Here is a 13,008-nt window from a genome sequence, read left to right as displayed (position 1 = left end):
GTTTCACTTCTAGTGGTGCTTGGGCTAAAGTCTCACTACTTTCTGACCACATACTGCAGCTCTTTTTGATGCTGTAGGCATAGCCCCTTTCATTTTTGCAACACCACTTTGAGGAAGGGGGAGACAGAGGGAGAAAACCAAGCTTATCTGCATACCTCTCTAAACCTTCACTTTAAAGCAGAGGTTAGCAACTTGTGCCCCTCCAGATGCCTACAACTCCCATCAGCCCTAGGCAGCAGAGTCAATAGTAAAAGATGGTGGGAATTGTGTTCCTCCAGATGCTTTGATCTACAAGTTGTGCACCAATAGGTTAAAAAGATTTTAAATTGACCAGGCTGTTTCCACTATTTTATGTATTTTATTTATTTGATGAATTTTTTGCATTTTATATGGGATTTTAATTATCGTAAGCCACCCCAAGGCTAATGCGATGGGGCGGCATATAAGTTTCTAAATAAATAAATAAATAAAAGAGGGGGTTCTGTTGGATTGGTTGCACATAATGGGGCTCAAATTCTCCCCTGTTAAAGTGGAGGGGCAATAGTTCAATAAGTTAATGAAAGTATCAGCCATAAAACTATTGCAACACTGAAAAGCTTGGCATGATGTTTCGCTGCAGTTAGCTGCTACTACCCCAGTGACAAATTACAAGGCTGGCTTCTGCGTGCAACAGGCTCTAAAAGTATTTTCCACTGTAGATTTGCTAAGTATTTCCACACCCCATCCTGTGTCCAATCACTTATTCTGGTAAGTACTCTGAAAAAGTGTCACAATGAGACATCACCTTTCCCAGAAGTTCTGCAAAGACAGCCAGAGCCAAATGAGCAGGATGTGCTCAAACATCTTTTATTGCATTTGTACCCCACCCTTCCCAGAAGCAGCTCATAGAATATTTATAATTCTCTAATTTTAACCTCCCAAGAGCCCTGGGAAATAGGATGACCTGAAATATAGTACTTATCCTGTGAGCATGAGAGATTTGTACCTGGTTCAACACATCAGGATCCACCTATGTAGCAATTGACCTCAGGGGTGACCTTGCAATCTTGACAGGAATGGATTCTTGCTTAGCCCCTTCAGAACCAGCAAGCCCCCCACCCTTTTTGTGCACATATACGTGTAATCACATAGTGTATCTTCAGAGCGCTGTATACATTTATAGGTACACTGGTGTTTAGACTGCAGATGGGGACTAAGGGAAAGCACAATGATGCACAGAGAACATGACGATGAAGGCACAATTACACTAAGGCCAGTAAAGGTTCCAGCCATCCTCCAAAACTTGGAGGGCATCCACTGGAGGGCAGAAGCAGCATGGAGGGAAGCATTGCCTTGGTGCTCTTCCCACCCTCTATAATAGTCATTTAAGTGTTTTTTATCACCTGACAAGGAGAGGAGCTGAAAGTGTTGCCAAGATTCCTCACAGGAAGGCTGTGCCTTGCTCCTCCCCTCCCACAGCAGCTCTGAGGTTGGTCTTGTAATCTTGGAGCCACAGCTGACGTGGAAAGAGTTGTGCCAGCTTTGAGGGCAGAGGGAGGCCACTCCAAATTCGGAGTCTTTGCTTCAATGTCAGAGTTCTCGGAGATTGGTGGTTGGACTTGGCTGTCTAGACAGCATCTGGGAGCTCTAGGGTTGCCTCCCTAGAGCTTGTGTTGCTGAGGGGTACAATGTAAAGATAACTGCCCCCTGCACCTAACCACTCTCAGAATTCCAACCCATCTTTTGGATGAACAAAATGTGAAACACTTCAGACACTGGCGTATATTTCTTGAAATCAACATGTTTAGAAAAAAGCAGCCGTAGTGTGTCATCAACTCTTCTGCACATTTGCCTCTGCAAAGCTGATCAAACATAAACCTTAAAGGAACACATTTTCTCTGTACTACTGGTTCAATGATGATATGTACTGAATAACTAACCTATCTATAGTATAGTGGTTTGTGTAGGGCTAGAACGGCAGAGACCCAGGTTCTGATCGCCATTCAGCCACAAAAATCACAGGATGGCTTTGAGCTAGACACTGTCTCAGCTGATCCTACCTTACAATGTTGGTAGAAAGATAAAATGGGAGTTGTAACAACAAGGTATATTATCTTGATCTCTTTGGAGGAAAGGCAGGATATGTTACAAGTTGCAGCTTTTTAGTGCTGCTCTCTCTAGGGAGGCCCACTTATGAGTTTGAGAATGCTTACACTGCAAAGTAGAGTTTGCTTACACTGCTCTTCATTCCTCACCATCAGCTGCCACAGGCTCAAGTCAATGGAAACTGCTAAGTGATAGTAATATATTGCTACTTCACTCATAGTATTATGCTCACCCAGACTATCACATCATGCAGTATGTCACCAAGTATAGTTCATCTACTAATGGAGTTTCAACATTAAATGCTTCTTCCCTCTCCCACCTTAATCATCTATAATGTCATGTTTGTGACTGTATGTGTTAGGTGTCATCGCCTCCGACCTATGACAGCCTTGTGAATGAATGCCCCCCCTCCCCCCGGTCCTTGGCAGCTGCATTCAGCTTTAGCAAGTTTAAGGCTGTGGCTTCCTTCGTATTTCAGTCTGTCTCGTATTTGGTCTCCCCTTTCATCTTCTGCTTTTGACTTTCCCTACCACAATTGTCTTCTCCAGTGAGTATTGCTTTCTCATGATGTGTCCAAAGTATGACAGTCTCAGTTTGTCAATTTTGCTTCTTCGTAAAGTTTTGTCTAGTTAGTGGTAAAGCAGTCTCTATGGCAGCAATTACATTCACTGCCCTACTGTCTTCGTGTTGGGACAGGCAAGAGTCCCTGGCTGTCATTGGCTGAGGTGCTCTAGTGCAGGAGCACACTGATCACTAGCTAGTGGCAGCTGGTTGCTAGGATTCTTGGAGGTCACACTGTAGTAGGCAGAGCTTGCTCAGATCAATCAAAGCACTTCTATTCCTTAAAGCAAAAGCACACTTTTAAAAAAATACTACACGAAACTTGGGTTAGCCTGTCCCTGCTTATGAGGGCCAGAGGAAGCAGAAAGCCCTACCAAAGGAGAAAGAAGACTGAGAGGACAGCCAGCCAAAGGAAACAGGGGCAAGTGCTGATTCAAAAGCAGTTATGCTGGTCTATGCATGGAGGTTTGGCTGTCACTGAGTGGTCAGTGTTGTTACCCCTGGATTCAGCACTGAACCTGGATGCCCAGGTCTTGGTGGTGGCCAGGATTGCGTTTGCACAGCTGAGAATAGTGCATCAACAGTGTCTTTTCCTAGGAATGTCTGATCTGGCCACAGTCATGCACGTACTAGTTACATCCCGTTTGGATTACTGTAATGTAGGGCTGGCTTTGAAAACTCTACAGAAACTTCACTTGGTCCAGAATTCCACAGACACATTGTTCATCATACAGGAAACATGTAACTCCTTGGTAGTTTCATGGGCTACTAGTCTGTTTTCAGGCAGAATTCAAAGTACTGGTTATGGCCTAATCAAGCTCTGTATTTGAGACTAGACTGTCTAAAAAGGCTGCCTTTAACCATACAAGCTTGCCTGATTCTTAAGATCTTTGGGAGAGCTCCTTTTTTTGGACCAGTCTTTAGATGTGCATTTTGTGGTGGCCCAAGGGAGGGCCTTTTTGGAGTTTACATTGTGGAACTCCCTAAAAAAGGAAGCTTGGTTTGCACCCTCTATCTTGTGCTCCTGTTGGCAGATAAAGATCAATGTATAAGGCTTTTGACAGTGGGCCTGTTGGGATGGGAGGTATTTTTATCTTTTATTCTGTAATTATATTTTATTATATTTCCAGATGTTTTTTAAAAAATGCTGTGATTATGCTTTTGAGTGTCTTTTTTTGGTAGAAAGGTGGGGCACAAAATAAGTAAATGCTAGCATATTTTCAGTTATGGCCTTATAGCAGGAAGATTATTACGTGTTTCTAACAGAGGATCTGGAATGATTTTTTTTTTAACTAAAAAAATTACCCCTACAACTACCCTTGAGTTCTACCTTTGAGGGATGAGACATTGCACCAGCACTGGAACATCACTACTACACAGTTCCTCAAACTCAGCAACTTGGCTATCCCCCCGTTGTCATTAGGAGCTTTTACATATCTACATCTTCAAGCTCAGTACACAACCCTCCTTCCCATTTCCTGAGAAGAGTTGTCTAACCAAGAGAAAGATGTGCTATAGACTCTTGATTGAGAATGTAATTGCTGGAAAGAAACAAAAGTGGCCAGAAACATAACAGATGGAAGTAGTATCGGTCAATCTTCAGCAATGGAACACAGAATGGAGTAGCAGAAGATTTTAAAGAGACTGAGAACAGAAGGAATGAGTGCGTAAGAAGCCTCATCCATCTGTCAACACTGGAAAAGCACTTGAAGATGTTTCAACAACATGATGTTTGCAGTTAACCACCCAAGATTTTCCACGTGAAAGGTTTGGCAGATCTATGGATAGATCTTTGTGGTGGCTTTGCAGTGGATCAGCAAGATTTTTTGATTATGTTGTCTAACAATGGTAGTCACTAAAAAGGCTTCCTCACTAAATTAGATTGCTAAAAAAAAGTACATCAGGAGCAGATTTCTTTGTGGATGGACTTTGTGAGCTTGGTTCTGGTATTGATCACAGATACTTGGGTGGAGCATGTACTCAGAGGCACCCTGTTACTTAATTCTTAGCAGATGTTTGTTTAAGCCATTATTTTCCACCAGGTTCTTTGGTAGACCTTAGGGCTCTAGGGAAAACGAAAAACCAAGACTGACATCTGCCCAACCTTACTCTCATGATCAAACCCTTAAAAAGGATCCATTAACTCTCCTACCACTACATCACATGTTTTCAAACACTGAGAGTCTTTACTCTCTTTCACAGCAACCAGCCATAAAGAGTGAACATTGGAAGCTTACATGGGGGTTGCTCTCTAGGGATTGGCACAAATATTTAACTCTGTTTCCTCTGCATAACCTCTTTGCCCACCCCAGTATAGTGATCGCACCCCTGCAAAAGGTTCAAACTCCCTGCAACTTCGGAAAGCTTCCAGATCCAGTGACTGGAAAAAACAATTCAGAATTAATTCTTATTTCCCCAAGACTGTTCACAGTGTGGCTCTTTTGGGGCAAGGACTGGTACAGCAGGCAGAAGAGATGGGAAACAGAACAGGAAATTATATCTTGAGGTAAGGACAGGGAGTTTGTGCTGGGCACTGAAGCCCCAACCCATTAGATGGAAGCCTTGCCAGCCTCCTTTTGTCTGGACTTTTCAGACACAGCCCCAGGCTATTCTTTTCCAACCTTGTGTGCTACAAATGTAAGTTAGATTGCTCTTGATGCCAAGTGGCATGCTAGCACAGTGATTTCACATGGTACATATGGCTTTAGGGATGCCCCCTCCCTTCCCCCAAAGCCCATGCTTTCCCTAAATCAGGCAGCTGCTCTGCTTCCTCCTCTTTTGTCAAAATGAGCACAGGCACACTGCGTTCTTATCAAGAGTGCGCTTTTATTTTTTAATTTTTTTTCCTTTTTTGGAATTTTTTTAAACCTTAGGTTCCTTTCCAGCAGCAAATTGGTGCCAAGGAAAGAGACCAACAAAAGAATCCAAACGCTCCCTCCCGCCGCCTCATCAACACATTCCAAGCACAAATTAAGAAATGCAAACTAAACCAAAAAATATATATATATTTATATATATAATTTGTCTTTTTCTCTCCGGTTGCACCCCGGCCCTGTCTCTGAAGACGGCTGACTGGCTGGGGGTCTCTGGCTCTCTTCAATAAGGGGGCAGCAGGGCGCACACACACACACAGGTGGTTGGAAAAGGGGGAAGAGTGTTGCTCAGTTCCACTCCCTCCTGTTGCTCCCCAAGTCTGACAGTAGAAAAATATGGCAGCTAGGGCCACCCTTATGCCAGGCCAAAGCCCTCCGAGCACTCCTGGATGGCCAGTAGCAGCATGTGACGCAATTTCTCATAGCTCTCATAGGCAGGGAGGTCCAGCTGGTTGAAACTGAAGAAAGAAAGTAGTAAGTATGTGGGTACGTAGAAGGAAAAAGGCAGAAGAATCAACCAATCACCTACATTTCAGGGGACAGTATATTTTTTTCTCCACTTTTATACCATCTCATCATGTCCCCCAAACAATGTCAATATCTTAAGTAAAGCCATTGTACCTTTCTGGCAAAGCCACAGGTATTTTGGAGCTCTATATTCCTTGTGCCTTTATTTGATTTATATCCCACCTTAGTTCTTACAAAGAACTTAAAGTAGCTTACATAATTTGATACCCAGCAGTGGTTAATTTGAATAAGGGGTGAGCCCCAAACCTATTTTGAATGTTAAGGTTCAGCTTTTGGAGCAAGTAACGAATGTACCTCTGCACATGTGCCAAGTGCCCTTCCCAGCCCACTCTCACCCCACCCTACACTAACTGGAGCTAGAATTTAGAAGATAGTTTTTGAGGCCTGGCACCTCCCTGTTTAGGAATCAACTTCCAAATCATGAAGTTGAAGATACATATTTCCTCTACTTCATTTCATTTTCCCTCTTGTCCCTAAACTGCCCACCCCTCACAAAAACCAAAATTATACATATCCAGGTAGGGAGCCATAGGTACTGAAGTTATAAGGGGAGTTTCTGTAAAGCAATTAAGCTATTACATCTACAGCAAAAAACCTCCTCCTGCAGTAGCTCAACCATAGTGTATGATGACTCAAAAGCCAAGAGGGCAGCCAGATCTTGTGGGAGCTTGAATTCCACAATACTGCTGTTTATTTAATTGAAGTCTGTATTGAAGCCAATTACTCACCAACCATGTTTTACATTCAATACATGCATTTGTTCCTTACCACGTGTGAGCAGAAGGCAGTCGGTCTGTTGAGCGGTCATCTCTGTGGATCTGGAATTTCTGGATACCATTCATGCCCTCAAGGGCAGCAAAGCCCTGCAAGGGCACCTTAGAAGTGCCTGTGACAAACTGCAAGAACTTTGCTCTGTCTGCTTGATCGAAGGAGCGCAGTGCTCGCCAGAACCACTGAATCTGTGCAGAAGGATGAGAAGAGTGAGGAGCAGTGTCAGGACTGATGGCCTCTTCCACGCAGGACAAAAAGTTTGGCAATCTCCAGAAAGGGGTAGAATACCAGGCCAAGGGAGGGGGCAACATGAAGCAGCATCCCGATAAAGAAGGGCCCCTGTACAGAACTTGGTGGCAAAGTCAAGAGTTCTGAGCTCAACATATTATGCAATCTGCATATATTATCTCTCCATGTCTGGTAGTCACTCAACTTACAACATTATTATCAATTTATCTAAGGAAATTTAAAGAAGGAAGCCTTTCCCATCAGGCCTGAACAAAGCTACTTTGAAAAAGGAAACCTGCTGGAACTGAAAGGCTAACCTGGATAGAGTTTGCCTGGTACTTGTGGTATTCTGTGTTGGATTTCAGGTCATCTATGTCAATGGTGGGAAGTCCCGAGATGAGCAGCTCCAGTTCCTGCTCAGTGAAAATGGAGATGAGGCGTTTGGGGATGATCTCATAGAAGCCCTCCAGGAAGGCAGCCAGCTGCTTGCGAATTGCTCCTGTCAGAAGGGAACAGGGCTTATTATCAAGAAGAGCCAAAGGAAGTTCTAAGCATTTCACAACTCAGGAAAAAATGAAGCTGACACATTAATTCTATGTCCCATGCTTGCTCAATGGATCTATGTAAAACTTTCCATTTATCACAGCTGCCTAGGCAATTATCTCAAGCATTTTTACACTGGCTTGAGGCCTAGTAATTAGCTGTTGGTGGGTAGAAGATGCTTGTATACTTATCCCTGCAACAGATAGCTTGGCTTACTTGTTTAAGCCATTTTGACTAATTGGTGAAACAGCATATGGGCAGTTCTGATATGACACATTTTACTTGTTCTCTGCTGGTAACAGGAAACAGGTAGCATGGACTGAGAGAGAATTTGCAAAAGTGGGGATGTTAGTGAAACACGCAGATGCAAATTAATGTGACAGGAGCCCATCTTCAAAGATGAGACTAGTTCCCAACATATTTTGCTCCAACACACCTGTCATTCTCATCTGACACACCAGGTGCACATATTCCTTCTTGTTCTCTTCAGTCACAAGGATGTTGGCCCCATTGGGCTTAAGGTCACGAACCTCACACACCCCAAACTCTTGAACCTGTTTGTGTGGGGGACAGAGACACACACAAGTGGAAACTCAACAGCACGTACGTCTCATTTTCAGTTCCTGGTCAGCTCAACATATTCTCCCTCAGCTTCACTACCATCGGATGGTTGCTACAAGGCTATTAAAGCCAGATTAAGCTCCTTTGTACAGTAAAAGCACAAAAACAGTTGTTATCCTGGTGCAACTGCAAAAGCATTAGTCTGAATATGGCGGAGACTGTTTCTGGAACACTATGTCAAATATCTTCTTTGTCACAGCATTCCCCACCCCAATATCCCATAAACATCATTAAAACTTGGAGCCTTACTGCTTTTCCTCCACATTATTTTCTACCAGAGTTCTAATTTAAAAAAAGGGAAAATCTTCAACAGGAAAATGTCTACTTCCAGAGCAATCCTACAAATCTGTAGCCAGGCTCCAGCAATTATTATGATTTCTGGGTCAGAATTCTAATGAGTTCTTTTTATTATGTATTATCTCTGACTAGATATTGTTATCAAGTTTGCCCATTCTATAGGATGGTCCTATATTCTTCTCCCTTTAGCTGTAGCAGCCTATGACTTTCCAGAGACCTGTCTTGAAAGACTTTTAGTAGAAGGAACAGCAAGTTACCTCTGTACTGAAAGTGAGATCATAGCCCAGTGTGGAGACATCATTCTCCAGAAGATACACCAGTCCCTGGTAGAAGTGGTAATCCTCACTCTCCATGTCTGTGTACCTGCAAGGTTTCAGAAGAGTGGCTGGATTAAGAACAGTTCTGATACACTTTGGGAAAGACAGGAAAGCACAGAAGACTAGTTCAGCAAAAGCCATAAAGCAAATGCACTACTCACCTGACTGATTTGCCCAGGATATGCTTGTAGAAGGAGCGGGTGAAGTAGCACTCAAGCAACCGGTTGTCGTACACTGCCTTGGCCACAATACGTCCGACAAATTTGAAGTAGCTCAAGTGGTTGGGATTACAGTGAGAGGAAGGATTGATGGTGTAGGTGACCCGATCGCCAGGTGATGTGCGGAAGAGTGCATACATGGGATTAAACATCTCGCGAGAGATTATCATGTACCACTCACGCAGCAGGCCTCCAGCATCCTGGCCCTCTTCCCCTTCAAACACTATGTACCTGATAAAAAGAAGGTGTGCAGCAATTAGGAAATGCCAAAGGCAGAGGACTGGCTTGGGACTTCAAAGGCTGGCAAGGACCTAACACGTCTGGCCATGTGCTGTCTGCAAAATAAAGAAAATCTGGCATTGCACATGCATTTTGAGTAGTATTTTTGACAGTGGGGTGGAAGGTGGCCAATGTCTCCAAAGTAGGGAGAGCCAACAAACTGCTGCACAAGAGAAGACTTTGATTTTGGCCGCGTGCTATAATAAGTTCAAGCATCTGGAAAAGAAAAAATTGCTTACAATCTGTTTTTCATTTCCTCGGGTGATTTGCGATGCAGTTCCCGGTAGGAGTCCTCAAAGACATGATCTCGACGCACATGCACAGCCATGTCTTCTTTTCTCAGTCCTTCATCCAGTCTTTCCAACTCTTGCCGGAAGTACCTGTGGAAGAACATACATGCAGACACCATCTTTGACACTGGGCATCCCCCAGAACTATGGCTATAGGAGAACCCTGAAATTGACCCAAGGAGAAGAGAGCTTAAGAAACACAACCCAGAGGTGTAAAGCACTAAAAATGCAACGGTTACTCTTCTGGTGGTTGACAGACCATTATTGTCACTGCTGGGGAATGAGAAGAGTGGCTGCACTCTCTGCCTTGTAACACAACTGGACAAGTCCACTAAACTAGTCATTGCTACTTCTTCTGACCACATCCCACCCTTCTCACTAGGGAAGATGATCAGTGCCAATTTTTCTGGCTATACCCTACCTCTATCCTGTGGGGCTTCACAAGCTACAGGAAAGCCATGGAGCAACTGCCCTAGTGCTCTAACCCATAATATGCTACTACTCTTTGATAAGGCATACCTAAAATCTTATCAAATATTTCTTGCTGTTCTTTGAAAGCTAGGAACTGAAGGAGCAGGAAGCCAAGTACTAAAATCCTTCACCCTGAAACCTACTTCCGTTTGACATCAAAGTCCAGCACACGTATGTAATCAACGAGGACAGCGAAGGGGCCATCAGCCAAGTGGGTAGTGGACTGGCGCAGGATCTGGTTCAGCACAGTGCGGTGCGTCTCTGGAAGATGAGAACACAAATGATGGCCCTACTGTAGGCTCCCCTGCTAAACTGTATTCCTGGCAACACTAATGATTCCCCAGCGAATTCTCCTGATTAACCTAACACATTGCCAGTCTTGACCATCGTCCATATTCTACCCATGATGTTATTTACCCTGTAAACAAGTTTCCAGGTGTTCTTCTGAGAGGAGCAGCACAGTTTCCCATCCCTATGTCCACTACAAAGCCCTCATGTAACAGCTCCTCTCCATTCCTCAGACATGAGCTAAATATGTCCTAGCTTGAACTTACCTGCAAAGCGGAGGAACTTCTGAGTGTCCGGGGGAAGACTGGAGGAAATATGCATGGATGAAGGCTCACGTGAGAAAAAGGGGTCGAGGGAAGAGGGTGTCGCAGGTGTCAATGGGGCAGGGGAAAGTGGTGGTGGTTCATCTTTGATGTGAGCCAGCTGACTTTCCCGGGTGTCACGAACTGGTGGCTTGCTTTCCCGCTCTGTGGCATGCACCAGGAAAAAGGCCTCCACTGCAGGCTGCAGCACTGTAGGGGAGAAAAGAAGGTGAGTTCCTGAAAGGCAGGTAAGCCTGACACCTGTAGTCTGATGCATGCAAACAGCCAGGAAGCTTACCAAGCACAGCATGTTGGTCATGGGACTCTTCCAGCTCCTTCAGACACTCGCCAAGCATGTCCCATAGTTCATCCAGACTGAGCTGCTCACTGAGCAATGGAAGATCTGGAGGACGCTCCTCTTTCTCCTTCTCACCCTGCTGTGAACCTTCTGAAACTGTAGGAAGAGGAAATTTTAATGCACAGAAAGCCTGAATCATGACACACAGTGCTACAGTTTCATGGCAGGAAACTCCTTTGAACAGAGGAGTGTCAGTCCTCAGAAGGACAACCTGTGCAGACAGAACAGCTGCTCCACTTCAAAGGAAGCAATTCCCTCAGCCTCCAAAGGCAGATACTAACCAACTGACTGGGTGTCCTGTGTGGTGGGGGATGGCTGGTCCACATCCATAGGCGATTCATCTCTCCGCACAGAACCCTCGGCTTGGTTTGAATCCGACTAGACAGAAGAGAAACATATCAGTGAAGGGTGCAGCCTCTTAGGAGCACTGAGGGAACAAATATTAGGAAATCAGCTCAATGGCTCTCATAAGGAAGGACAGAAAATGGACTAAACAAAACTGTACATGGTAGGCCTCTACTTTAACCACCCTTTAAAAAGACCAAAAAAGACTAAACATGCAGCTACATAGAAGCGAAAAACTGCAGAGAAGGAATGACCCAAACAACACAGTTACAAAACTAAAGGGCAGCAGATAAAAAGCTAGCAAAAAGTGTGACATGCGTGAATGTGAGAAGGTGGAGTGCTTACAGCAAGGAGCAATGGTGAAGTGCATGCTCTAGAGGGGGGAAGCTTCTTGGGAAGCAAAGAACAGGGATAGGGAAAGGAGGACAGTTGTCATCAGGGATCTTCCTGCAGGGGGCAATTCATACTCAACAAGGCCCATGTATTGGGTGTGGGTCAGCTGTGTCCCTCCAGAATATCTTTACTGTGTAGCCAACCTGAAAACTGACAGTGTAACTGACTAGTATTGTGGCCTCAAAGATGCAGCTCTCTTGCCACCAGTAAAGTTTCTTGAGAGAGACAGATGGTCTCAACAACTATACACACATGGTCACATTTATTCCATGGCAGTGTGCACCCAAGAAATGTATGAATATTGTGTGTGCTAACAGACTGGGGGTCTTTATCTCTACTGAATTACCTCCACTTGATGCAATCCAGAGGTAAATGCAACAAGTCACTTCTCCATAAAGAAATAATGCATGCCCAAATCCTCAGAAACTGGGCTTCTTGCCTCATACAGTGTGGTCTATCTGTCTAAGGAGTATCTAATCCTGCTTCAGAGCTACATGGGTGGTGGAAGCAGAGCATACCAGCTGGTCAAGGAGTGAGTAAGAGCTACTAAGGATGCCCATCTCACTCAGAAGAAAGCCAAGCCTACTATCTAATTTGAATGCCTTTGGGATAGGGAATGAGAGGGGCAGGAGGATGCAGCTGAGTATGGGTACAGATACCGACTGACAGAGCAGATGTTCAGCCTATAACTCTTTAATAGCTTTAGACAACTTCCCTTTTGAGCCTGATAAAAAATTTACCAGAAACTCCAAAATATCAGGTGTAGTAAGATTTAGCAGGTGACAAAAGTGGAGACGACTGCAGCAGAGGTACAGTTGCCATCAGGTCACCACAATGCCATCCTTTTCAATCGAAGCAAATACTTAATCAGTTCAACTATCAGAAAGCAAAGACTGGCAATCTAAAAAAAAAAACTGGTCAGTAATCAATAATTTTTTCGTTGATGGAGCATTTGGGTGTATGGTGATTAAACAGGAGGAGGAGAGTCACCATATTAAATAGAATACTAATGGGAGGAGGGGGAATACTAAATAGTTGCTCCAAAGAGCTGCTCTGTGGGTCAGTTTTTTCCCCTCCAGGCTAACTTGCTTTCAGAAAACCCAGAAGTCCACTAGTTAAGAGGCAAGAGAGCTTGAAGCTGCAAAGGATCCTGCATCCTGTTTACTTTGTTCTACATTTCCCCGGCCTGTCCAGCTAAAATCATGTATCCTGAACTACAGGAAGAGGGAGGAATGTAACA

General features: G+C 44.2%; 1 protein-coding gene across 12 annotated transcripts in view; it reads right to left on the bottom strand.

Moving 5' to 3' along the window:
- Positions 1-5,452: 5,452 nt before the first annotated feature.
- HUWE1 (HECT, UBA and WWE domain containing E3 ubiquitin protein ligase 1) overlaps positions 5,453-13,008 on the bottom strand; it is a 124,465-nt gene continuing 116,909 nt past the window's right edge. For all 12 annotated transcript variants that reach the window (XM_044443521.1, XM_044443522.1, XM_044443519.1 and 9 more), the window contains 11 exons: positions 11,312-11,408; positions 10,971-11,126; positions 10,637-10,882; positions 10,226-10,343; positions 9,561-9,701; positions 8,986-9,273; positions 8,765-8,870; positions 8,026-8,143; positions 7,364-7,545; positions 6,816-7,006; positions 5,453-5,977 (listed from right to left, as the gene is read on the bottom strand). In XM_044443521.1, coding sequence (XP_044299456.1) covers positions 5,875-5,977; positions 6,816-7,006; positions 7,364-7,545; positions 8,026-8,143; positions 8,765-8,870; positions 8,986-9,273; positions 9,561-9,701; positions 10,226-10,343; positions 10,637-10,882; positions 10,971-11,126; positions 11,312-11,408 — 1,746 coding nt within the window. In that variant the 3' untranslated portion in view covers positions 5,453-5,874. The remainder of the gene's footprint in view (positions 5,978-6,815; positions 7,007-7,363; positions 7,546-8,025; positions 8,144-8,764; positions 8,871-8,985; positions 9,274-9,560; positions 9,702-10,225; positions 10,344-10,636; positions 10,883-10,970; positions 11,127-11,311; positions 11,409-13,008) is intronic.

This window comes from Varanus komodoensis, unplaced genomic scaffold (assembly GCF_004798865.1).
Source record: "Varanus komodoensis strain SLA01 unplaced genomic scaffold, ASM479886v1 scaffold42, whole genome shotgun sequence".
NCBI classification, from domain to species: domain Eukaryota; kingdom Metazoa; phylum Chordata; class Lepidosauria; order Squamata; family Varanidae; genus Varanus; species Varanus komodoensis.
This window is presented reverse-complemented; position numbering and strand designations above follow the sequence as displayed.